Source organism: Rhamphochromis sp. 'chilingali' (genome assembly GCF_963969265.1).
Source record: "Rhamphochromis sp. 'chilingali' genome assembly, chromosome: 22".
In the NCBI taxonomy this organism is placed as follows: domain Eukaryota; kingdom Metazoa; phylum Chordata; class Actinopteri; order Cichliformes; family Cichlidae; genus Rhamphochromis; species Rhamphochromis sp. 'chilingali'.
Window position 1 is genome coordinate 7740837 of NC_137950.1, and position 22301 is coordinate 7763137.

Below are 22301 nucleotides of genomic sequence, written 5' to 3' on the forward strand. Positions count from 1 at the left end.
TATCAAAAAATTCCTGCAAAATCTGTGTAATCTCACCATGCTGAAGAATAAGTCACAGTGTCACAGTTAAGTACATTGATCAGGCAAACCGTTTTGACGACCTGCTTAATATTTTTCTTTGTCCCTCTTTTGCTACCAAAACAGCCCTGACCTGACCAGTGGTAATATTGTTATGCCTAGGCACTAGACAGTGCAGTATTGATTAGCCTTTGGATAGTGACTCTTAAAGGCTTTACAGTATACTGTAGTAGGTGATCAGGCGTCACAAAGAAAGATATTTCAGATGTATAATGGGAAATGAGGCACCTGCCTGTATCCTTTCAGGAGGTCCAGTTTTGTTTGGCCAACCCTACTACAGGGAGTGCAGAATTATTAGGCAAGTTGTATTTTTGAGGAATAATTTTATTATTGAACAACAACCATGTTCTCAATGAACCCCAAAACTCATCAATATCAAAGCTGAATGTTTTTGGAAGTAGTTTTTAGTTTGTTTTTAGTTTGAGCTATTTTAGGGGGATATCTGTGTGTGCAGGTGACTATTACTGTGCATAATTATTAGGCAACTTAACAAAAAACAAATATATACCCATTTCAATTATTGATTTTTACCAGTGAAACCAATATAACATCTCCACATTTACAAATATACATTTCTGACATTCAAAAACAAAACAAAAACAAATCAGCGACCAATATAGCCACCTTTCTTTGCAAGGACACTCAAAAGCCTGCCATCCATGGATTCTGTCAGTGTTTTGATCTGTTCACCATCAACATTGCGTGCAGCAGCAACCACAGCCTCCCAGACACTGTTCAGAGAGGTGTACTGTTTTCCCTCCTTGTAAATCTCACATTTGATGATGGACCACAGGTTCTCAATGGGGTTCAGATCAGGTGAACAAGGAGGCCATGTCATTAGTTTTTCTTCTTTTATACCCTTTCTTGCCAGCCACGCTGTGGAGTACTTGGACGCGTGTGATGGAGCATTGTCCTGCATGAAAATCATGTTTTTCTTGAAGGATGCAGACTTCTTCCTGTACCACTGCTTGAAGAAGGTGTCTTCCAGAAACTGGCAGTAGGACTGGGAGTTGAGCTTGACTCCATCCTCCACCCGAAAAGGCCCCACAAGCTCATCTTTGATGATACCAGCCCAAACCAGTACTCCACCTCCACCTTGCTGGCGTCTGAGTCGGACTGGAGCTCTCTGCCCTTTACCAATCCAGCCACGGGCCCATCCATCTGGCCCATCAAGACTCACTCTCATTTAATCAGTTACAGAGATGCACATCACCTAATATGCTTAATTGGTAGTAGGCTTTCGAGCCTATACAGCTTGGAGTAAGACAACATGCATGAAGAGGATGATGTGGACAAAATACTCATTTGCCTAATAATTCTGCACCCCTGTGTGTAATCTAATGGGGGGGGGGGGGGGCTGAATAATTACGCACACCCCACTTTTTAGTTTAAGTGTAAAAAATGTTTGGAATCATGTGTGATTTCGTTCCACTTCTCACGTGTACACCACTTTGTGTTGGTCTTTCACGTGGAATTCCAATAAAGTTGATTCGTGTTTGTGGCTGTAATGTGACAAAATGTGGGAAAGTTCAAGGGGGTAGAATACTTTTGCAAGCCACTGTACACATTTTCTACTAATGTGAGGACTCAAAGTGCTTTCCTTACTACAAGCCTCACTCACACACATCTATACAAGTATTTTTTTTTTTAAATGTCTAAGCACTTTAAACACAACACTCACACACCCGCACTCCAGTGGATCCATCTGGATAAATTCAGGGTTCAGCTTCTTGCCCAAGAACACTTTGACATGCAGGTTACTGTGTATGAAACCACTGACCGCGGTGCTGTTTTCACATGTCTGTAGGAACAAATTTGTTTTTGTTTATTCTTATTGTATTTGTCGAAAGAGAACGAAACTCACAAACATGATCTGTGTGCCTGATTTAGGATCTAGGATGAAGTCATCCGTGGTGTAACTAAGGTGTTTAATATTTTGGGGGCACATAATTATATAAAAACACTAATTATGGATTTAAGAATGGGCTCATGGTTATATAAAAATCTATTAAGAGTCAAATTCAGTGTAGATCATAATTTATTGTTGACGACCGCTTCAGATTGTTTTGGGCTTCTGCAGAGCGGCATTCAAGAGACCGTTTATGAACCACTGATTTATGGCTTTTTGTCCACTCCAGTCAGAGAGTTAAAAGTGTGTTGAAAGCATTTGTGATCTCATTGTATTTTCTAATGAATAATGATGGCATAAGGAGATTTTACCAGATTCCTCTTTCAGATTGCTTCACAACAAAACTTGAAAGACAGCTGACGTTATCCCCCTCAAAGCATATAAATGAGGTGCTCCTGGGGAGCAATAACTAATCTTCAGTTGGTTGACTGTGTCAGTTCATGTACACTCTCAAATCTAAAGTGATAAAGATTTAAGCTACAAGTGGAGCATTACTTTGGCAGGGTAAGTGCTATTCCCAAACACTTTTGACTTTTATGCCTGAGCTTAATTTGTTCATTTTTGCTTAATGTCACTGAATTTATAAGAGACTAAAAATGTTTTTATAGATCTATGCAGAAAAAGGCAAAGGGAAAATAAATGCTTCAATGGCGGATTGTCACAAAGGCCATCTTCCTCTGTTTAAACTAGCCATGCTGAGTAAATAATAACAGTGCAGTTGTTTCCAACTGGTATTGTAATTGTTGTGTGAAAAACATGTGTCTCCAAAACAAAATTTTGGGGGTGAATGATATCAACTCATAAATGATGACCTTCTTTAATGAATATGAATGTCATACTATCAGCTCTGGGAGACATATTAGGGAGTAAAATGGTAATAATAGCATGCAAAGGCATTAATTTCACCCTCCGATCACTCAGCAATTACCCATTAGGAGTAAACTTAGACTGGGGCAGCTTGCTTACCAAGCTTACCTTACCATATTGACAGCATCACACATTTGCTGCACGTTTCAGCTACCATGATGTAAATATCTTACTCCACCACAACCCAAAGACCCAAATGCTCTTTCAGCATTCACATTATTGGTATGCAGAGCTTTGCAATAATTTATGTGTGATCAGTGTGATCACAGTTTCTAAGTAAAAGTACACAGAAAAAAAAACAGAAAACAAAGTAAATATTTTTAATCAATTACATGTGGATGTTGCAAATGGTAGTGTTTAGGCTAAGGCTTCGGTGCTACAGGTGGCAACATGTGGACCCTGAGTGATGTCTTCCTCAAACAGTATTATTCAATCTACAAAAGAGGCCAGAATATGTTGGGTCTGGCCAAGGCTAGATAATCAACCTGAAGTCAAGTCCTTGAAAAGCCTATAAATTTTTGTGTTATAGTCGGCTTTGCAACATCAAAAGTCTAATAAAAAAAAGTTAAATAAATATTTTGTTTCTGTTTTGTGGTCATTGTTCATATAGAACAAAGCATTTCAAATCTGTCTTTTATAGGCTGCTAACACCTCATCTAAAATGCTTCCCAAATAGTAACCCCTCTATGCAAAACTTACATTTAACAGAATAACTTTATCTTAACTTGATTACTCCATAAACAGTGTTTATAGGGCTCTGGTGTATCTCTCCTCCAACCTGTTTCCTTTACAATAAATCTGTAGCCTACAACACAATACATTACACAAAACAGTAACTACTTTGCCCATATGTACCAATCTGATAGCTGTGGATGCTAAAAACATGATCTACCGGTAGCACAAGTTAAGGTGAGTCATGTCAACAGTAGGCTAGACTACTCGTCAAACCAGATGGCTTAAGAATGTCGCAGAGAACAATCTGTGTACAGACAAGAGAAAATATGTGATTTATTACGCATGAGTTCACTTTGTAATTTACAAGAGTGGAAATTAATGTTTGAATACATTTTAAGAATGGCCTCCTCCTCAGTGGTTTAACCCTGTTGACAGCTAGTTTCTCTTTTTAAGAACAGAGGTGGCCATCAGTGAGCAACGGTACGGCTTCATGCCTAGAATGAGCACTACAGATGTGATGTTAGCTTTGAGAGTGTTGATGGAGAAGTATAGAGAAGGTCAGGAGGAGTTGCACTAAGTCTTTTGTTATTCAGGGAAAGCATATGATAGGGTGTCAACGGCAAAACTGTGGTATTGCACGAGAAAGTCAGGAGTGGCAGAGAAGCACTATATGTGAGGGTGGCATAAGACTTTCAGTGTTAACAAGACAGTGATCTCGGTCAGAGAGAGATGGATTTAAGGCGGTGTGGGACAACATCAGGGATCTGCTCTGAGCCTTTACAGTAGCAACAGGTTGACTGATGAAATCAGGCAGAAGTCTCTGTAAACTATACTGTTTGCAGACGGCATTATGAAGATCATAATGCTGAGCCTGGAGAGATGGAGGCATACTCTGGTGAGAAGAGGAATGAAAGTCAATAGAAGCAAGACAGAACGTGTGTGAATGAGAGGGAGGCAGAAGCTTCAAGGAGTAGCTCTCTGAAGCTAAAGAAAAAACAGTGCTACTTCTCCAAGAAATAGTTTAGGTAAGACTAGGTTTTCTCTCTAATATAGTTTTTCTTAGCAGTGTTCAGCAAATATTTAGACATATATAGATCAAATTAATGGCAATAACAGGCCATTTGCCTGCCTGTCTAGCTAAAATAATTCAGATATTCTCATAAAGATCAATAAACAGCCTGCTGAGACAACAAGTGCCAAGCAGCCCTACTGAAATAATTTGCCTACATGATTTCAAAAAATAGAAAAGGATTATTACATTTAATAATGTGTGAATGCTGTTTCAATATTTTTGTCCTTGCTGTAGTCTAGCTAAACAAAAATCTCTCCGATTTGGACATAACATTGGGCGGCATTTGTCAAACTGACAGGAAAACCAAAGGAGACAGAGTACTGATTTGTATTAAAGATTCTTTTCAGGCTTCCTTCGTCACTTCAGCATGTCTATCAAAAAAATTTAAATATTGTTACTGATGTCTGTCCTGCAGGTAATGATCTCTTTACTGAACAGTTTGTAATGGTACTCTTGATAAATATGCACCCTGCAAACCTTTTTAGTACAAAAAAGTGTTTCAGCCCTTGGTTTTTTTCTCAATAATTTCCAGAGATCTTATTGCTAGAGACATCGGTTAAACTTATCAACGAACTCATCAAACAAGTGCCTTAGTTTACTTTTTTGAGTGCAGACTGAAATCCACTACTGAAGTCTGCACTAATATCAGAATTAAAAGTGTAGTGAAAGCCTTTGTTTTTTTCCTAGTGAATACTGAGGGTATGAGGAAGCTTCATTGGGGCGTTATATCTTGTTGATCAAACATTCCTTGTTTTGATTGCATCCTTGCAAAACCGGTAAGACAGCTGACGTTTTAACTCTTACAACATAACAATGAAGTCCTTCTGAGGAGCAGTGACAAAGCTAAGCCTCTGATTGTCTGACTGTGTCAGTTTGTGTACACTGTCAAATCTGAAGGAATAACGAAGTAAACTACAGCTGGTGCATGACTTTGGCAGGGTAAGTGTTAATTCTTAAAACTTGTGACCTTTACGTTTGTGCTTAATGTGTTCACTGTTGCCTAGAACCACTGAATTTCTAAGAGACTCTCCCGTAAGTTTAAAAATGTTTTGTGTAGATGTCTGCAAAGAAAGGGAATATAAAGATCGCGAACTACACTGACTGGATGTCACAACTACCATCTGAACTTTGGACAATTCCTCTCTTCAAACTAGCCATACCAGGTAAATGTATACAGTGCAACTGTGTCCAACATCAAACACAGCATGTACAGTGTGTCAAATCGGACCATTTTGTTAACAGAAATACTTTTCTGCAATCTACACTGCAGATTTTTTTGGGGCACCTCCAATAGCATTTAGTGGTAGCATTTATTCAGTCAGAATTCAAACAAACAAAATGAATGAAAAAGGTTGTGGTTTCTGCTGCATTTGTTAATTAATTTGTTAATTATTTGCAAGAAATACAGTAGTTGTACTTGGCTAGTGCGGAGACTGTACCCAAATGGCAGTGTTGTGGAAATGACAGTCTTCACTAGTGGGGATAGTTACAAAGCTTTCTTCGTTATGAATTAGCGTTACATGTTTCTATTGAACATTTGAAGATAAAAAAAAACAGAAACTCTTGTAGAGGACATAAAGTCAGAGATAGAAACGACAAGGAGCAGGTGCATCTAGTACAGGTAGAGCTGCCGCAAAACCCCACAGAGCTCAGCAGCCAGCGCAACAAATTTTGGATCCTTGGCTTTTAGTTAGCAGCTAGCATTAGCAGCACATGCATCCAATGTGAAAGGACCTTTAATTAACCTTTAACCTTTAAAGTAATAATGGTATTTCTAACCACTGATATACCACAACTTTATCCTTTCAACAGCTACTGAAATTTAGGGGACCTAGTTTCTATCGGATATTTATATAGAGATCTTCCAGCTTCAAACTGTATTACCCTTCAAGGACCTGCAGTTCAAAAAAGCGCCCCTCCACAGCCAAACCCATCTGTTCTCTGATTGGATTGTTAAATTTGTGATTGACATGACAATGACCAATCAGATGAAAGGAAGAAAACTAGGGTCAAAATTTGTACTAGTAACTTGAAACTTGAGTGCAGAGTTTCACTTGTATGTTTTGGTGTAACCGGTGTGATTCTGCGTTGTGTCTGATAAAAAAGGTAAAAGAAAGAAAGACCTCCAAGTAAATAATTTGCCCACTCCAGCTCCTCTCCCACAGGGGAATTGTAGAAAAAGGGGCTGGCATTTATTTTTACATTAAACATAAAATATGCATTTACACGTAACACATTTGACATAAGATAAAACAAAAACAACATGAAATCTGACATACCTGATAAAAAAGGTAAAAGAAAGAAAGACCTCCAAGTAAATAATTTGCCCACTCCAGCTCCTACGACCAAATACAGACAGTGGGGAAGAGGATTAGCTCAACCCACCACAGCTCCCAAGCTAGCAAGGAATACATATTCATGCTATCATTTATGGCGCCTAAAACACATTTATGACACACACATACTACACACTTATAACATCTTACAAAAACAGGCTCAATAATGACAATAACTGAATTAAAATCGCAATCATAAACATCAGGGTGGTTAAATATGAATTATGTGTGCTTTAAGGTGCTGGAAAGAAATGACACCCACCTCTCCCACAGGGGAATTGTAGAAAAAGGGGAGAGGCAAAAGGGGTACACTGTATTTATAGTATTGCACCAAAGAAGAAGAAAAGAATGAGGAGGGGCTCTAACTGATAATGAACACAACTACAGGCTTGGAGGTCCTAAAAGTCAGGTATAAAAGGAGAAGTTTGGGGGTTTAGAACACATTTTGTGTAATTATAACAATGTTATTTATGACTCTGTTACATTCACCCCCCAAGAATTACACAAAATCCTAAAGGGTACACCAAAAAAAAAATATAAACCCACAATAACAGATACAGTGGCCTCAAACAAATTCACATCGCATATACAATGAATTAGATCAGCAACATAGCTTCCTCCAAGGAGGATAAGAGACCTGAGACCTGCTCGGCGCCTAGCAAGATCCCAGGACTTTCTATAGACAAAATGAGGTGCCATTTACACCACACAAAACAGGCCATAATATCTATGGGCGTCACTATCAGACTGCACAGACTGACAACATACAATGAACTCTGTGCCTGTATTATTCTTTTCCAAAAACAATAGCAATGAAAAACATACAGAAATAAGCAAATTCACACATCAATAACCGCTGCTTGAACAGGTTCAACACCAAGGAGTGTTTCAAGTTGAGCCATTGATTCAATCAAGCGACGAACTGGTTTAATGATTCTACCAAAACGTGTGGTAAGTCCTTGATCCACGTCCACATTTTTGGGTTCAAGAGAATGAAAAGTGTGGGACGGGAAAGCAGCAGGGGAGCCTGGGGAGGCTCCATCACCAGCCAGCCCACCAAGATCAGAAACACCCATTATGGGAGGGGTCCCATGAACGCCATCTTCGACCGGGTCAGCGGCAGATTGCTGATGGATCCATGATAGTGTGCGGTCATCACACTCGCCAATGCTGGAGACGGAATCCACAGTCCAGGTGGCAGGAGGTACAGCTCCTGTGCCCCCAAAAGATGTCACAGACCCATCCAGGTCAGACTCAGCGGGGCCACTGACAACGCTCACAGCAGGATGTGCAGCATCGTCATTCAGTGTTGTGTCCAAGGGCAAAAAGTTAACTTGAAGGAGCAGGTTGCGATGCACCACACGCTCATGACCTTCTTTGTCTCTGATACGGCAGATGTGAAGAGCAGGATCCAAGTCAACTACCGTGTACACAACAGGTTCCCATTTGTCAGAGAGCTTCCTTTTTCCTCTGACTCCCTTGTTTGCCAACAACACCTGGTCCCCTAGTGAAAGAGGCAGACCCTTCACTTTTCTGTTGTACTGGTCAGACTGGTGTCTCTGCTCCATTGTGCTGTGTTCCTGGGCTCGGAGCATGGCAGAGCGCAGGTCATCCATCAGTGACTTGACATAGGTATCATAGTCACAAATGGTGTCATCATGAAGGACATCCCGAAACATGAGGTCAACTGGCAACCTTGGCACCCTCCCAAACATCAGGTAGAATGGCGCAAAGCCGGTGGTCTCGTGTGCCGTACAGTTATACACAAACGTCATGGACTGTATCATCTGCGGCCATTTCTGCTTACATCTGGGGGGGAGGGACCGTAACATGTTTCCAAGGGTGCGATTAAATCTCTCTGTGGTACCATTACCCATGGGGTGGTATGGTGAAGTGTGGGATTTGGCAACGCCACCCAAAACCAGAAGCTCTGCAAGCAGCTCACTCTCAAAACTAGCTCCCTGGTCAGAGTGAATGCGCTGAGGGAAGCCATACACACAGAAGAATCCATCCCAGAGCTTTTTAGCGACTCTCTTAGCTGTCTGATCCTGGCATTGGAATGCATGTGCTAATTTTGTGAAGTGGTCAGTAATCACAAGGACATCCACAGACTTGTTGTTGCTGTCCTCAGCTGACCAGAAGTCAATGCACACAAGTTCCAGTGGAGCACAGGTCTTAATGCTTTCCAACGGGGCCCTAGCTGCTGGCTCTGGGGTCTTGCTGAGAACACACCTGCGGCAATTTCTCACATGACCGCGCACATCCTTCTCCATATCATACCAGAAAAAACGCTGACGAGCCAAGGAGAGTGTGCGAGGTTGACCTTGATGACCAGCATTGTCGTGTATGCCAGACAGCACCACTTGTTTTAGGGAGTCAGGTACCACAAACTGGAATCTCTTGTGTTTGGTCAGTGGGTCCCTCACGACTCTGTAGAGGACACCATTGAGGAATGTGAGCTTATCCCATTGTTTCAGGAGCCGCAACGTATGTTGGTTCTCATGACAGCGCTCACGTCTGGAGGGTCTGCGCTTACGCTCAACATAGCGGGCTACTCTGGAGATCACAGGATCCCCTGTTTGATGAGACAGGAGATCAGCACGGGACAGCGCATGAGTAACATCACAGTCAGGTGGACTGATGGAGGTTAGGTGACCAGCGAGGGATGTTGCACGCTGGCGAGAAGCAGACTCCCACTCACAGAGCGAAGACATGAGAGAAGACACGTCATCAGTTGACAGAGACACATCAAGCACAGCAGAGGGTGGAGCACTGCGTATCGATTGAGGTTGACAGGTCAAACGGAAGGCATCTTGGACACTGGCATCTTTCACACCACTGACTTGCTCTAGCAGCTCAAAGTAGGGCTCCGACAGGAGCCACTGGGCCAACGGCCTCACAAACGGTTCCCTGCTCAGGGTGTCTGCCACAATGTTCAGCTTTCCAGGAACATATTTGATCTCAAAGCAGTATGGTGCAAGCTTAGAGACCCAACGCTGTTCACAGGCATCCAGCTTTGGCTTAGTCAGAATGTATGTGAGAGGATTGTTATCAGTCCAGACAGTGAACCGATGACCCTTGAGCCAGTGGCTGAACTTATCGCACACAGCCCACTTCAGAGCCAAAAATTCGAGCCGGTGTGCTGGGTATTTGGCCTGACTGCGGCTGAGAGACTTACTAGCAAAGGCTATAGGTCTTGCTCTCTCCTCACCAGCTGGCACCTGGGATAAGACAGCACCCAGCCCATCCATGGAAGCGTCAGTTGAAAGGATGAATGGCCTCTCAAAATCAGGATGTGCCAGCACCGCACAGCTGAGGAGTGCACCTTTGAGTCCCTCAAATGCTTTCTCACAAGCAGGAGTCCAATCTTGAGGGGTGAGCTTGCGAAAAGTTCCAGGTTTCCGACTCCCATGGCAGCCTATAGTCCTCTTCTGACCGGCAGTTAGAGCAAAGAGTGGCTTCGCAATACGAGAGCACCCTGGAATAAAATGCTGGTAAAACATCACCATGCCAAGGAAGGATCTCACTTTCCTCTGAGAAGGGGTGCAACCGTCACCATCCATAAGGTCAGTCTTCTGAAAATTGGCGATAACCCTCACTTTATCCTGATCAACCGAGACACCACCAGCATCCACGACATGACCCAAAAACCTCACAGAGCGTCTGAGAAAGTGACATTTTTTCTGCGCCAGCTTCAGATTGCTGGTCCTCAGGCGAGAGAAAACAATCTCAAGACGTCTTAGGGCCTCCTCTTCTGAAGGCGCAAACACCAGCAGGTCATCAAGATAACACAGGAGGCTGGAAAAGTTCAAATCACCAAAGATGCTGAGCATCATCCGCATGAAAGATGCTGGGCTGTTGCATAGACCCTGGGGAAGTCTGTTGTACTCATACAGGCCAAGAGGTGTAGTGAAAGCAGTGTACCGTCTGTCAGACTCATGGAGGGGAACGTTGTAGAACCCAGATGTGAGGTCCATGGTGCTGAAGAAAGCATTCCCACCAAGGGCAGCAAGACAGTCAGCCTGATGGGGCAGTGGGTGAGCATCCTTAATGGTTTTGGCATTGAGCCAGCGGAAGTCAGTGCATATCCTCAAGTCACCTGACTTCTTCCAAACCATTACCAGTGGCGAGGCGTATTCGCTGGTGGACTTACTGATGATGCCTTTCATCTCCATGTCTGACAGCACCTCTCGCAACTTGTGATAGTGAGCCGGGGGTACTCTGCGATAGGGAAGCCTGAAAGGGCGGTCGTCAGTGAGGTGGATACGATGGACAAAGTCTTTCACCTCACCACAGTCCAGTTTGTCTCTAGATAACACATCTTGGTAAGTCAACACAAGCTCCACCAATTTCCTCTTCCACCCATCTGACACTTCACAGCCCTCAATATCAATGTCAGCCAACCCAGCATCTTTGAGTAGCTGTGCAGAGTCAGGCACAGAGTCTGATGAGGGGGGAAAACTGGTATGCTGGTCAGTCAGAGTCTCGCAGAGACCTTGAGTGATGGGCAGGTCCTCCACAGCAATACAAGGAAAGACATCCGCAATCTTAGCATTGCGACGAAGTGTCACAGGGCTCTCTGTTGGGTTAAGGACTTTCATAGGGACCCAACGATCTCCCCACATGGGTGTTATAATGCGCCCCACCATTATGTTCTTTGGAGTGGAACGGGCTGACGTGGGTTCCACAACGACAGTACTTCCTGGAGACACGAGGGCAGAAGGTGGCAGCTTTCCCCAAACTACATATTCTTTTTGTGGCAGGAGAGTGACACTCTTCCGCAACCTGACTGTACCTACTTTATCTGGCAACACAGGAGCAGACCACCGTGAGATACAGCTCAGCAACTGCAGGAAGTCTTCACAATCAGTGCCAGTGTAATTGGAGTTAATAAGCTCCCAGTACTTTGTATCAGCCTTCATCTTCTGAATGATGGGCCGGATCACATTGCTCCCCACGATGAGCTCATCTTTTTGCCCAGGAACCACAAATGTTGGTACAAGAAACCTAGTCCCATATACTTCAATGTCCAAATCATAGATGCATTTCGGTTGTGTGAGAAGGCCACCGCAACCAACCAGCACCACATTTTCAGGGATATGCTGCGGAATCAGAGCAACACCAGCGGCTCTTAGCTTGCTATCAGCCTCTTCACTTAGTGTGCATGACATACTTCCTGAATCAAGCATGCTTGTCAGGGAACACCGGCCACTGACCGACACTGGAGTGTAAAACAACTCACTAGCCCTGCCAACTCTTTGTGAACCCATAATAACAGTCTTCTCATCAGAGAGGCTACTACAGCAGTTAACATATATGGCTTCTGGGTCTGTTGCATTTCTGAGGGTTTCATCAACACTGCCCATGCTACCCCTCTCGTTACATGGGCTGGCTAGTTTAAAGCAGCATCGGTGGGAGGAGGGACTGAAACGCTTGGTTTCTGGTGCAACTGTGGGCATTCACGCCTCATGTGTCCAGGGTCAAAGCAGCTGTGGCATAGCTTGTACAGCCTACAATGCACATGGGTTGTGTGTTCATGTGAGCCACACACTCTGCACGAAGCACGATGAGCATTGCGGTGCCCATGGGAATGACCTGTGGGTTGTGGGCACCTAGGACCAGTGGCTAGTGATGCAGTGCACATGGACAGAACCTTGTCAAACAGTGCTACCATCTGTTGAACACCTGGCTCAGCTGGAGGAGGGCCAGAAACTGGCAAAGATGGGGGCATGACATGTAGAGTCAAAGGAGGACAAGCAGAGGGCTGCTGCACACTTACCATGCCATCAGAAGAGAGAGGCTGACATGTGGCTGCAGAGGGAACAGAGGGCATAGGATACGAGGCTGGCTCATGTGTTACTGGGACTGCTTGAGCACCGCTGGAGTGGGGCTGGCTGTTAACAGCGACAGGGCTCTGATGCGGGATGGACAGACTTGCTGTATTATGAGACAAAACACTAGACTGTCTCATTTTCCTCACATAGTTGTCCAGACGGCTCTGAACCTCAGCTGCAGTCCACTCCTCAGGGGCCTTCAGTTGAAAAGACAACGTAAGACTGTGGTCAGGACAGTGATTAATGAACATCGAAACAACCTCACTACTGGGGTCCTCTACCATCTTGCCGCGCCTGCGGAGACACTCATCAGCAGCATCAATAGACTTGTTCAACCGGATCCAGTAATCCATGGCGTTCTCACCTGGACGTGGCACAGTACTGTAGAAATCTTTCATGGGCAGGCTGGAATATGTCAAGTCGCTGAAGTTAGACCTCAGTATGTCAAACACAGCAGTAATAGGATCATTCCGATTCAACTCAGGGCGGCAACGAAGTGACACCTTGACCACATCTCTGGCTTTGCCAGTTAATCTAGACATTAATATGGCAAACATTTCTTCATCTGTGTCACAGCTGATTCTGTGCAGATAACATCTCATCATGTCCTCCCATTCACCGATGGGAAATAGATCTGTGTTGTCACCCTTGAAGTATGGTGGAGCTTTGGTGTCTGACTGAACAACAACCTTCAGCTGGGACTGGTCATTGCAGCTCGAGGGCACATTCTGGGGAGACTGTGGCTGGGTGGGGGCTGGCTGGTGCATAGAGTCAAGAGAGGATGTGATATTTTCCCCAATTTGCTTTGCTAAGTCAGTGATCAAGCTGCTCAACATGTCACTAGTGACAGCCTGGGTGTGTGTTTGGCGTTCGCAAGCAGCTGGTGTGGAGCTAGCTGCTGGCATTAATGGTGAGTGCATCACTGGCTGGTCTACAGTGTGGGCACCAATACCCGGGACTACTGGCCTACCCCTCCCAAAAAACTTTGGAGCAATCTGATGACCCCTCCCCAAACCAAAGGTCATATTACTCCCCGCAGAGAACAGATCAGGCAAAGTGCTATCCACAGTTTCCTCACTTAACATGTTGGCCCAAGTGAGATATCACTGTTCAACAGCAAAAAAAACGAGCCTAACCCCCACACACAATTATGCAAAACTTCACAAAACAATGAAATGTGGGGAGAAGAAAAAAAACATCAAAGAATCAAAACACCATAGAAAATAAAATGTTGTTTTCTCCTCTCAATTAAAACAGGCTGTAAAAGCCAATATCAATAGAGAAAAAAAAATTACAATCCGTGCCTGTATAATTTGAGGCAACAATATGAAACAGTGACAGAAATGATCACCTACGTATTTGCCCTTTAAGTTCACACGTGACAGAGATGCCTGCAAGCCAAATTACGGGGCATCGATCACACACGCGATATAAAAACCTGTGAGTCAAAGCGCAGGGCACAGGATTCTGGTACACAGCTGCAGAGAGGAGGCGGGAAAACAGCGGCAGCAGAAGGAGGAGGGGTGGATCGCGGATTGGCGATGTGACGGGTCAGCGGCACCAAGTGTAACCGGTGTGATTCTGCGTTGTGTCTGATAAAAAAGGTATAAGAAAGAAAGACCTCCAAGTAAATAATTTGCCCACTCCAGCTCCTCTCCCACAGGGGAATTGTAGAAAAAGGGGCTGGCATTTATTTTTACATTAAACATAAAATATGCATTTACACGTAACACATTTGACATAAGATAAAACAAAAACAACATGAAATCTGACATACCTGATAAAAAAGGTAAAAGAAAGAAAGACCTCCAAGTAAATAATTTGCCCACTCCAGCTCCTACGACCAAATACAGACAGTGGGGAAGAGGATTAGCTCAACCCACCACAGCTCCCAAGCTAGCAAGGAATACATATTCATGCTATCATTTATGGCGCCTAAAACACATTTATGACACACACATACTACACACTTATAACATCTTACAAAAACAGGCTCAATAATGACAATAACTGAATTAAAATCGCAATCATAAACATCAGGGTGGTTAAATATGAATTATGTGTGCTTTAAGGTGCTGGAAAGAAATGACACCCACCTCTCCCACAGGGGAATTGTAGAAAAAGGGGAGAGGCAAAAGGGGTACACTGTATTTATAGTATTGCACCAAAGAAGAAGAAAAGAATGAGGAGGGGCTCTAACTGATAATGAACACAACTACAGGCTTGGAGGTCCTAAAAGTCAGGTATAAAAGGAGAAGTTTGGGGGTTTAGAACACATTTTGTGTAATTATAACAATGTTATTTATGACTCTGTTACATTGGCTAAGTCCACACACAAATGTTTTTATGCACACACAAATTCTTTTTACACATACAAATCCTGATTTACAAGTACAAAATATTTATGACCATAATTTGTGCCCATACACATTACATTTAAAAGAGGACTATAGAGCTACATGAGAAAAAAAAATCCCATAAATACACCATAAAAAAACAACTCCCAAATCTGTACAGCATTTTAAAACAACATTGGTAAGGCATTTGTGTGTTTCATTCGTAGGAAGCCATGACTCTGTGAGTTATGATTTGGATGCCAGCTCTGCTATTATAGAGCCTGACAATCTAAAACGATTCAGCTGGATTTATTGCTTACGCAGAATAGTACGAACATGGGGAATGACCCAGGTAAGGGGAGTTTCTGACCTGTCGCTATCAAATTTATAGGTGAACGTAACAAACAGAGAATGGAATGTTTGACTGATGTTGGTTTTTATCACAGGAATACAACATCACAATGCAACTGGAAGCAGGAGTTCGCTACTTTGACTTGAGGATCGCTCGCAAACGTAATGACCACCATCCCACTAGGCTTTACTTTTACCATGGGCTGTACACAAGCACTGATGTTGAGGTAATAATAAGCATATTATGTAAAAGTACAAGACTATATATACAAAAGTACAAGACTAAAATATCAAATTTTTTGATATAAAAATAACTGAACTTTTAGCAGATTTTTTTTTAACTTAAGAAGACCTTTACTAAGCTTTAGGCAAGACCTGTTTTAAAACTAGTTCAAGTTTTAAAATATGACCAAAGGTAAATAAACACAGGTGTTACTGATTTCCTTTATGAAGTGTCTGTTCTATTTTGGTAATTAGCCTTAGTTAATGTGATTTATAACACATGTGCCCACTTACTGTGTCATGAAGGAACCCTATAAAGAAGATTTCTTTTATCTAATGCCAGCTAATTTTCCCATTGAGTTCAGACTGTTCTCGGGGAAATACATGCCTGGACAGTGGCCCATCCTAAAGAAGTCATCATCCTGGCTTTTTCAAACTTCAATGGTTTTGAGAAAAACATTAAAGATAAACTTCACAACCATCTTATCGGCTTCATTAAGACCATGTTTGGAAGCACACTCGTCCCCCCCGGTAGTGTACAGTTTTTCTTCTTTTTAAAAAAATGTATTCATTTATTCTTAGATCAGTAGGTCAAATAAGTCTCATTATTGAAGTACTTACTGTAACCTTTGCTTATAGTTTCAAAATAAGATATTCATTATCTTACAACAGGGCATCCCCACACTGCAGAACTGCTGGGACCAAGGCAAAAATGTCATAGTTTCATATGACTATCCAGCAAACTACCATCCTGAAATGTGGAAAAAAATAACTTATTACTACGCCAATAGCATGGACCGTGCACAAGTTAAATCAAAAATATCTGAAGCCTTGGGAAAGGAAAAGACTTCCAATTGTGAGTTTTCTCAACTATGCCATGTTATAAGTTATAGACAGCAAGACATTCATCTTTGGTGATCAAAAAACAATATTACTTGGGATGTAAATATCCAAAATAACATCTATTCAGAGAGAAAAAAGTTTTAAACAGCCAGGTTATACACAATATAATTTGAGATAATTACTAAGCTTCAACTTGTTCCCCACAGATTTCTTTGTATGTGGTTTGAACATGACTCTTCCAGCAGATCATAGGATACTCATCTACATCCTTCGTCTCTGCGACAGTTTCCCCAACGTTATTAGGAGGGGTCTGCCTAAGCTCCTGAAATGGCTGAAGCAGCAATCAGGTGTGAACATCGTTGCCTCAGACTTGGCAACTCGCAAGGACTTTGTGTCAACAGTTGTTGAGCTCAATTCTGCACTAATGAAACCATAACTGAAAAAGTATTGTGTTTCTTTAGTTTGAATATGACGGTGTGTGTGTGTTTTATTCTTTAAACCATAGATAACTCATCGGTTCATTGAAAAGATATAAATATTGTACAGTTACTAGAGGCTTAAATATTTTGCTTGTACATAAGTATTGTATTGCTTTTTTAAATAAACAATAAATTGTTTTTAAATTTTTATTTAATGTGTCAAATACAAAAACAAACACATTTTGTGTTGTATAAATTCAAGACTAATAACAATTAATAAAATAAAAAATGTGTAGAAAAATAAGCATATGAACAGGGTGTAATATTAAATTATAAGCCACATACACAAGGAGGTAGGAAAAAAGTGCAGATATATATTTTATCTCACATATCCAATGCAATGCGAAGATGGTTTATAATATATTAGAATTTGTGTTTTATTTCCTTTAGGTAATGTAAAGATTTTATATTTAATTTAAATTCGTTTACGAAAATAACAAACTTGGGAGAAGACGTTACTGCACAGTTTGTCATTTTTATTTTGTATCACCAAAACAAATACATTATCTCCTGTGATCCCCACTCCTGCTTTGTTGTCGCGCCTCCATCTGTCAAGTGAGGGTATTGCAAAAAAAAGTGTTTAACTCATGCCTGGAAGTTTTGACTGCTGTCTCTTCACAAACTAGCTAACGTTAGCTTGCTAAAGTGACGCACTTGGTGGATTAGGATGTTAAGACTAGCATGGCGTCGGTCGGCGTCCAAACATAGCCGCGCGGGACCTACATGCGTGTTAACTGCAGCTTATTCGGGAGCGTATAGTCCACAGCAGAAATCACAGGGTGACTTAAGGTGTTTCAGACAAATTCCCCACCCACCAAGCGACAGGTCACCGCTCCTCCATCCCCGGGCGGCCTGCTACCTCAGGTAACGCTGCCTCAGCTAATGTGTAGCTAATGCTAGCTGTACGTAAACACTGCTTTGACATTTTACAGCAAGCATAGCGGGCTTAGCATAAAAGTCACGACCTGTTGTATTATGATACGGTTGTTGCTTGTGGCACAATAGCACTAACGAGTGTCGAACCACACCATACTCCCATATAAAATCATTCATATTAATATGTCCCTAAGGCTAACTCGTGGCCAGAGACATTCCCCCGTAGGGGCAAACATTTGATTAAAATCATAATGCCACGCATTTCAATTCGGTGTAAGTACAAAGGCTGACAATATGTTTTGGTTTCTATTAACTGGTTAGCTTTTCTTGCTGGTTTCTTGGTAACTCATCGACCACCCTCCGCTAACGATGAAAATTCTAGCATTGTGCTTCTAAGTTACACGTGAAAAATCACGCACATATGTGCAGCTTTTCCACCCGAATTCAACAAAAATGACTCATAAAGTGAAAGCTGTTTGTTGACGTTTTCCGGGGTATGAACTTTTATTTTTTAGCTAAGTCATAATAAATTGGAGAATATTCAAATGGAATTCGCCACGGCTGCCAGTCTGGACTAACAGCTGCTTGACAGCTACTGCAGCTTTAATGAGCTGCTGAACAAGCTTGTACAGCCCCAGAAACGCTCAAGAATTGTAATTAGAAAAAATTAACCTATCAATATTAGTATATTATTTTATATATTCTTTTGTCGATATACTACACAGGGTATTGACAGTGTTTCTGTAAGGAACGGGTATGTATAGAGAAATTTGAACTGAATGTTGTAGCTGTATTTTTATCGTATTACTCAAGGGTAACACAATGACATCCTGGGGCTGGCTTAACATTGTGTAAGGTATTTAGTCACTGTATTTGGGCCCACACCGAGGCAGCAACATCAAGATTGCTCTGTTTTGCTAATAAGAATCAGGATCCACATTCATAAGCATCTTGTGTGTCCAGTCCATCTGTCTTCATGAGTATGGCGTCAGGGAGTGAAGGGCCATCATCCACTTCTCACAAACACTCCAACAGGTTAGCTAAGGAGAGGTCACCATACCTGCTACAACATGCGCACAACCCTGTCGACTGGTGAGTGCTTTTTAAACTTCAGATGGACATACTTTCTGAAAGCACGGCCAAATGCCACGTTTTGTTTTTCTTTTTTCCTTTTTTGGTCAGGTATCCATGGGGGAAGGATGCTTTTGACAAAGCAAAGAATGAAGACAAACCCATCTTTTTATCCGGTAAGAGTTAAAAAAAAATCTCCGAGACATAGATTACAGATATCTGGATCACTACATTAAGAATTTTCTTTTGCTTGACCTCCAGTGGGCTATTCCACATGCCATTGGTGCCATGTTATGGAGAGGGAGTCCTTCGAGGACGAGGAAATTGGCAAAATCCTTAGTGAAAACTTCATCTGCATCAAGCTAGACAGAGAAGAGAGGCCTGATGTGGATAAGGTCTACATGACCTTTGTGCAGGTTTGTATACATTTACATTTTCACATGAAAATCTCTTTCAGCTTCACTCTGCTAGTGCCCCTTTATAATTTTTGCCTGGGAATTATTTCCAGGCAACAAGTGGAGGTGGTGGTTGGCCTATGAGTGTGTGGTTGACTCCTGAACTTCGACCTTTCATTGGAGGCACCTACTTCCCTCCCAGAGACCGTGGAGGTAGACCTGGGTTCAAGACGGTCCTCACCAGAATCATAGATCAGGTAGTAAAACTTCAAGAATTAGGGAACATTATTATATCAGATTTCATGCATTGTTAGTGGGGATGAAAAAAAGTCGTTAAAGAGATTTAAATTATATTTTTGTTTGTTCTCTTTACCCTCCTGTGCTGTCTCTGTGGAAGTGTATGAATGACATAAAGTATGACTTGTGTTCTAAAGTGGCAGAATAATCGTCCTGCTTTGGAGTCCAGTGGGGAGAGGATCATTGAGGCCCTGAAAAAAGGCACAACCATCACTGCAAACGCAGGCCAAAGTCCTCCACTGGCTCCAGACGTGGCTAATCGCTGCTTCCAGCAGCTCGCCCATTCCTATGAGGAAGAGTATGGAGGCTTTAGAGACGCTCCAAAGTTCCCCTCACCAGGTCGACATGAGCCCAAGTGGTCAGCTCTGTAGCTTTAAGGCCTGTAGAAAATTCTTTATTTGACTACCTGACAGCAAGTCTTTTCCTGTTTCTCTCTCTTGCCTATGCATCTGTAGTGAATCTGATGTTCCTCATGTCCTATTGGACTGTGAATCGCTCCACATCGGAAGGGGTCGAGGCTCTCCAGATGGCCTTGCACACGCTTCGCATGATGGCACTGGGAGGCATCCATGACCACATTGCACAGGTATAAACAAACCAAACTAGTGTTGTAATTCAGGGTTTTTCTTTCTTGTTGTTGTTTTTTTTTTTTGTAACAGGATTATGAATGGAAAAGTATTGTAAAAAAATTGATATATGAATAAATATTAAACACAGAAAAACAAAATTCAAACCACCAGGTTGAGTGGTAAAGATTCATGAAAAATAGGGAGTAAATTAACTGTCAGAAAAATTTATAAATTAACCCTAAATTCTGGCTGACAGGGCAGATGCTTTTAGTTCAGCTGATGCTCAGCTGATACAGTTTGTGACACTGGCAGCTGTCATGTAGCTTGTCCCCACCATTTCTGCTGACTCTGCATGCTGCTTTGCAACCCAACTCTACCCTGGCTCAACCTTTTTCTAGCATATTAATGCCACATCCAATGTCCTTGAGGCCTGCTCTGTTCTGTGAGGTCTGCAGCATAACGTACTATATACAAGTATCCATAACATAAAATATTAGAAGCCTCTCATGAAAAACATCCACAGGTCTCTTTCAATCCATTCCATTTTATGATCATTTTAAATTCACTAGTAGAAACTGGCATGTTTAAGTTTAGGTGTGTTTTAATAAAACGCTGTTTTTCCCACATCTGTCAGAACTCATCAAAAAAGCAGTCTTAAAAGGGCATTTGTGCTCGAACAGACAAGGATACCAAGACAACCTGGAAGTTTACCCAGAAAACCAAAATATGTTAGTGCTATTTTGTGCATGTGGTCAGTGATGCCCAACCCATCAAATCATACAGAATGCAGTGGCGAGTCATAGAGATGCATGACAGACTGAATCAAAACTGTAGAGGAAAGCTCTTACAAAGGGCATTTTGTACGGTTAGGACATTTTATTCATCAAGTAACAAGAAAATTAAATAAAAAGTTGTCAGAATGTTGTCAGAAGTGGTGCTTCTCTAATGTGCAAGCCTGGTTTGTTCATGTCAGACACAAAAACACACAGATGTACTCTTGGTCTCTTTAATATAATCGTGTTTTTAGTTCAAGTCAGATATACTTATGTTGTAGTACTGATACTTTCAACTAATTTTAGTGAGTAAAATTAAGCAGCCTCCCTCTTTATGTCTCTTTATCTCAGGGTTTTCATCGTTACTCCACAGACTCCTCCTGGCATGTTCCTCACTTTGAGAAGATGTTGTACGACCAGGCTCAGCTGGCTGTTGCCTACATAACAGCTTCCCAGGTGTGTGCAATTGTCTCTGTGTGGCTGTTTGTGTATCTGACAGTGTAATTAGCTCTGATCTTTCTCTCTTGTCTGCATAATTAATGTTACCCCCCAACCTAAAATCTCCAGCATAAGAGATGGCAAACATTTACTTTGTTTCAGAGTCAAATCAAACACTCACAGTGACAACACATGTGCTGTTATTGTGAGGCTTATTGTTTGGGCAATGGCCTACCAGAACATATTCTGTAATTTTACACATTTATTTCTTACAGTTTGAGCCCAAAGAGTTGTGATAACAGATTTCTTTCATCATCATTTATTTATTTATCTAGCACTTTAAAAACACACCTGGTAGACCAAAGTGCTGTACAATACTAATATGCACATAGTAATAAAACCAGACATAGCAAAAAAAAAAAAAAAAAATTAATTAATGCGGCAAATGCGCCATCTCTCACTTTATGACATCTGGGATAGGGTCAGGCGCCCTGTGACCCAGAATTGAATAAGAAATGGATGAATTTCTTAAACTACGCAGTAATTTTGATGATCACTATCAAGGGCAGCAGTGATTAAACATCTAGTCATCTCAAGTGGTTTCACACATCGCTAATATAGTACAGTAAAAAAAAGTATTGTAGATGTAATGCTGGAATTTTTTTTGCTTCCTCAAAGTCTGTATCAACATAGGTCCTAAAAATCCAGGAGTGGTCAGACTGTACTTTGTAACTTTCATTTTATTTATTTAGCCCTCAGTCAAAATGACTGTACTCTACTGTTTTTAGTACATCACTTCAAACACTTGACAGTGTTTTTCACTGCAGTGGGCAGCACTGAGTTATGATGCAGCAAACAACTTAAGAATCTGAATGCCATA

The 22301-nt window shown here is 41.9% G+C and overlaps 2 protein-coding genes across 2 annotated transcripts in view; both read left to right on the plus strand.

Annotated features, from left to right (window-relative positions):
* Window positions 1-5420: 5420 nt before the first annotated feature.
* LOC308391310 (PI-PLC X domain-containing protein 1-like) lies at window positions 5421-17470 on the plus strand. The gene is made up of 7 exons (XM_080873897.1): window positions 5421-5540; window positions 5659-5764; window positions 15335-15459; window positions 15554-15685; window positions 16046-16209; window positions 16352-16536; window positions 16730-17470. The coding sequence occupies exons 2-7, from the start codon at window positions 5659-5661 to the stop codon at window positions 16957-16959; spliced, it is 942 nt and encodes a 313-aa protein (XP_080730023.1). The 5' UTR covers window positions 5421-5540; the 3' UTR covers window positions 16960-17470.
* Window positions 17471-17562: 92 nt separating this feature from the next.
* spata20 (spermatogenesis associated 20) overlaps window positions 17563-22301 on the plus strand; it is a 57283-nt gene continuing 52544 nt past the window's right edge. The window contains exons 1-8 of the mRNA XM_080873896.1: window positions 17563-17866; window positions 18842-18970; window positions 19061-19125; window positions 19211-19365; window positions 19458-19601; window positions 19779-19980; window positions 20097-20227; window positions 21335-21439. Coding sequence (XP_080730022.1) covers window positions 17670-17866; window positions 18842-18970; window positions 19061-19125; window positions 19211-19365; window positions 19458-19601; window positions 19779-19980; window positions 20097-20227; window positions 21335-21439 — 1128 coding nt within the window. The 5' untranslated portion in view covers window positions 17563-17669. The remainder of the gene's footprint in view (window positions 17867-18841; window positions 18971-19060; window positions 19126-19210; window positions 19366-19457; window positions 19602-19778; window positions 19981-20096; window positions 20228-21334; window positions 21440-22301) is intronic.

Coding starts and splice junctions, on each gene's coding strand:
- LOC308391310 (XM_080873897.1), top strand. CDS start 5,659: ATGTCTGCAAAGAAAGGGAATATAAAGATCGCGAACTACACTGACTGG. Junction 15,686..16,045: donor ACACAAGCACTGATGTTGAG/GTAATAATAAGC, acceptor CATTGAGTTCAG/ACTGTTCTCGGGGAAATACA. Junction 16,537..16,729: donor AAAGGAAAAGACTTCCAATT/GTGAGTTTTCTC, acceptor TGTTCCCCACAG/ATTTCTTTGTATGTGGTTTG.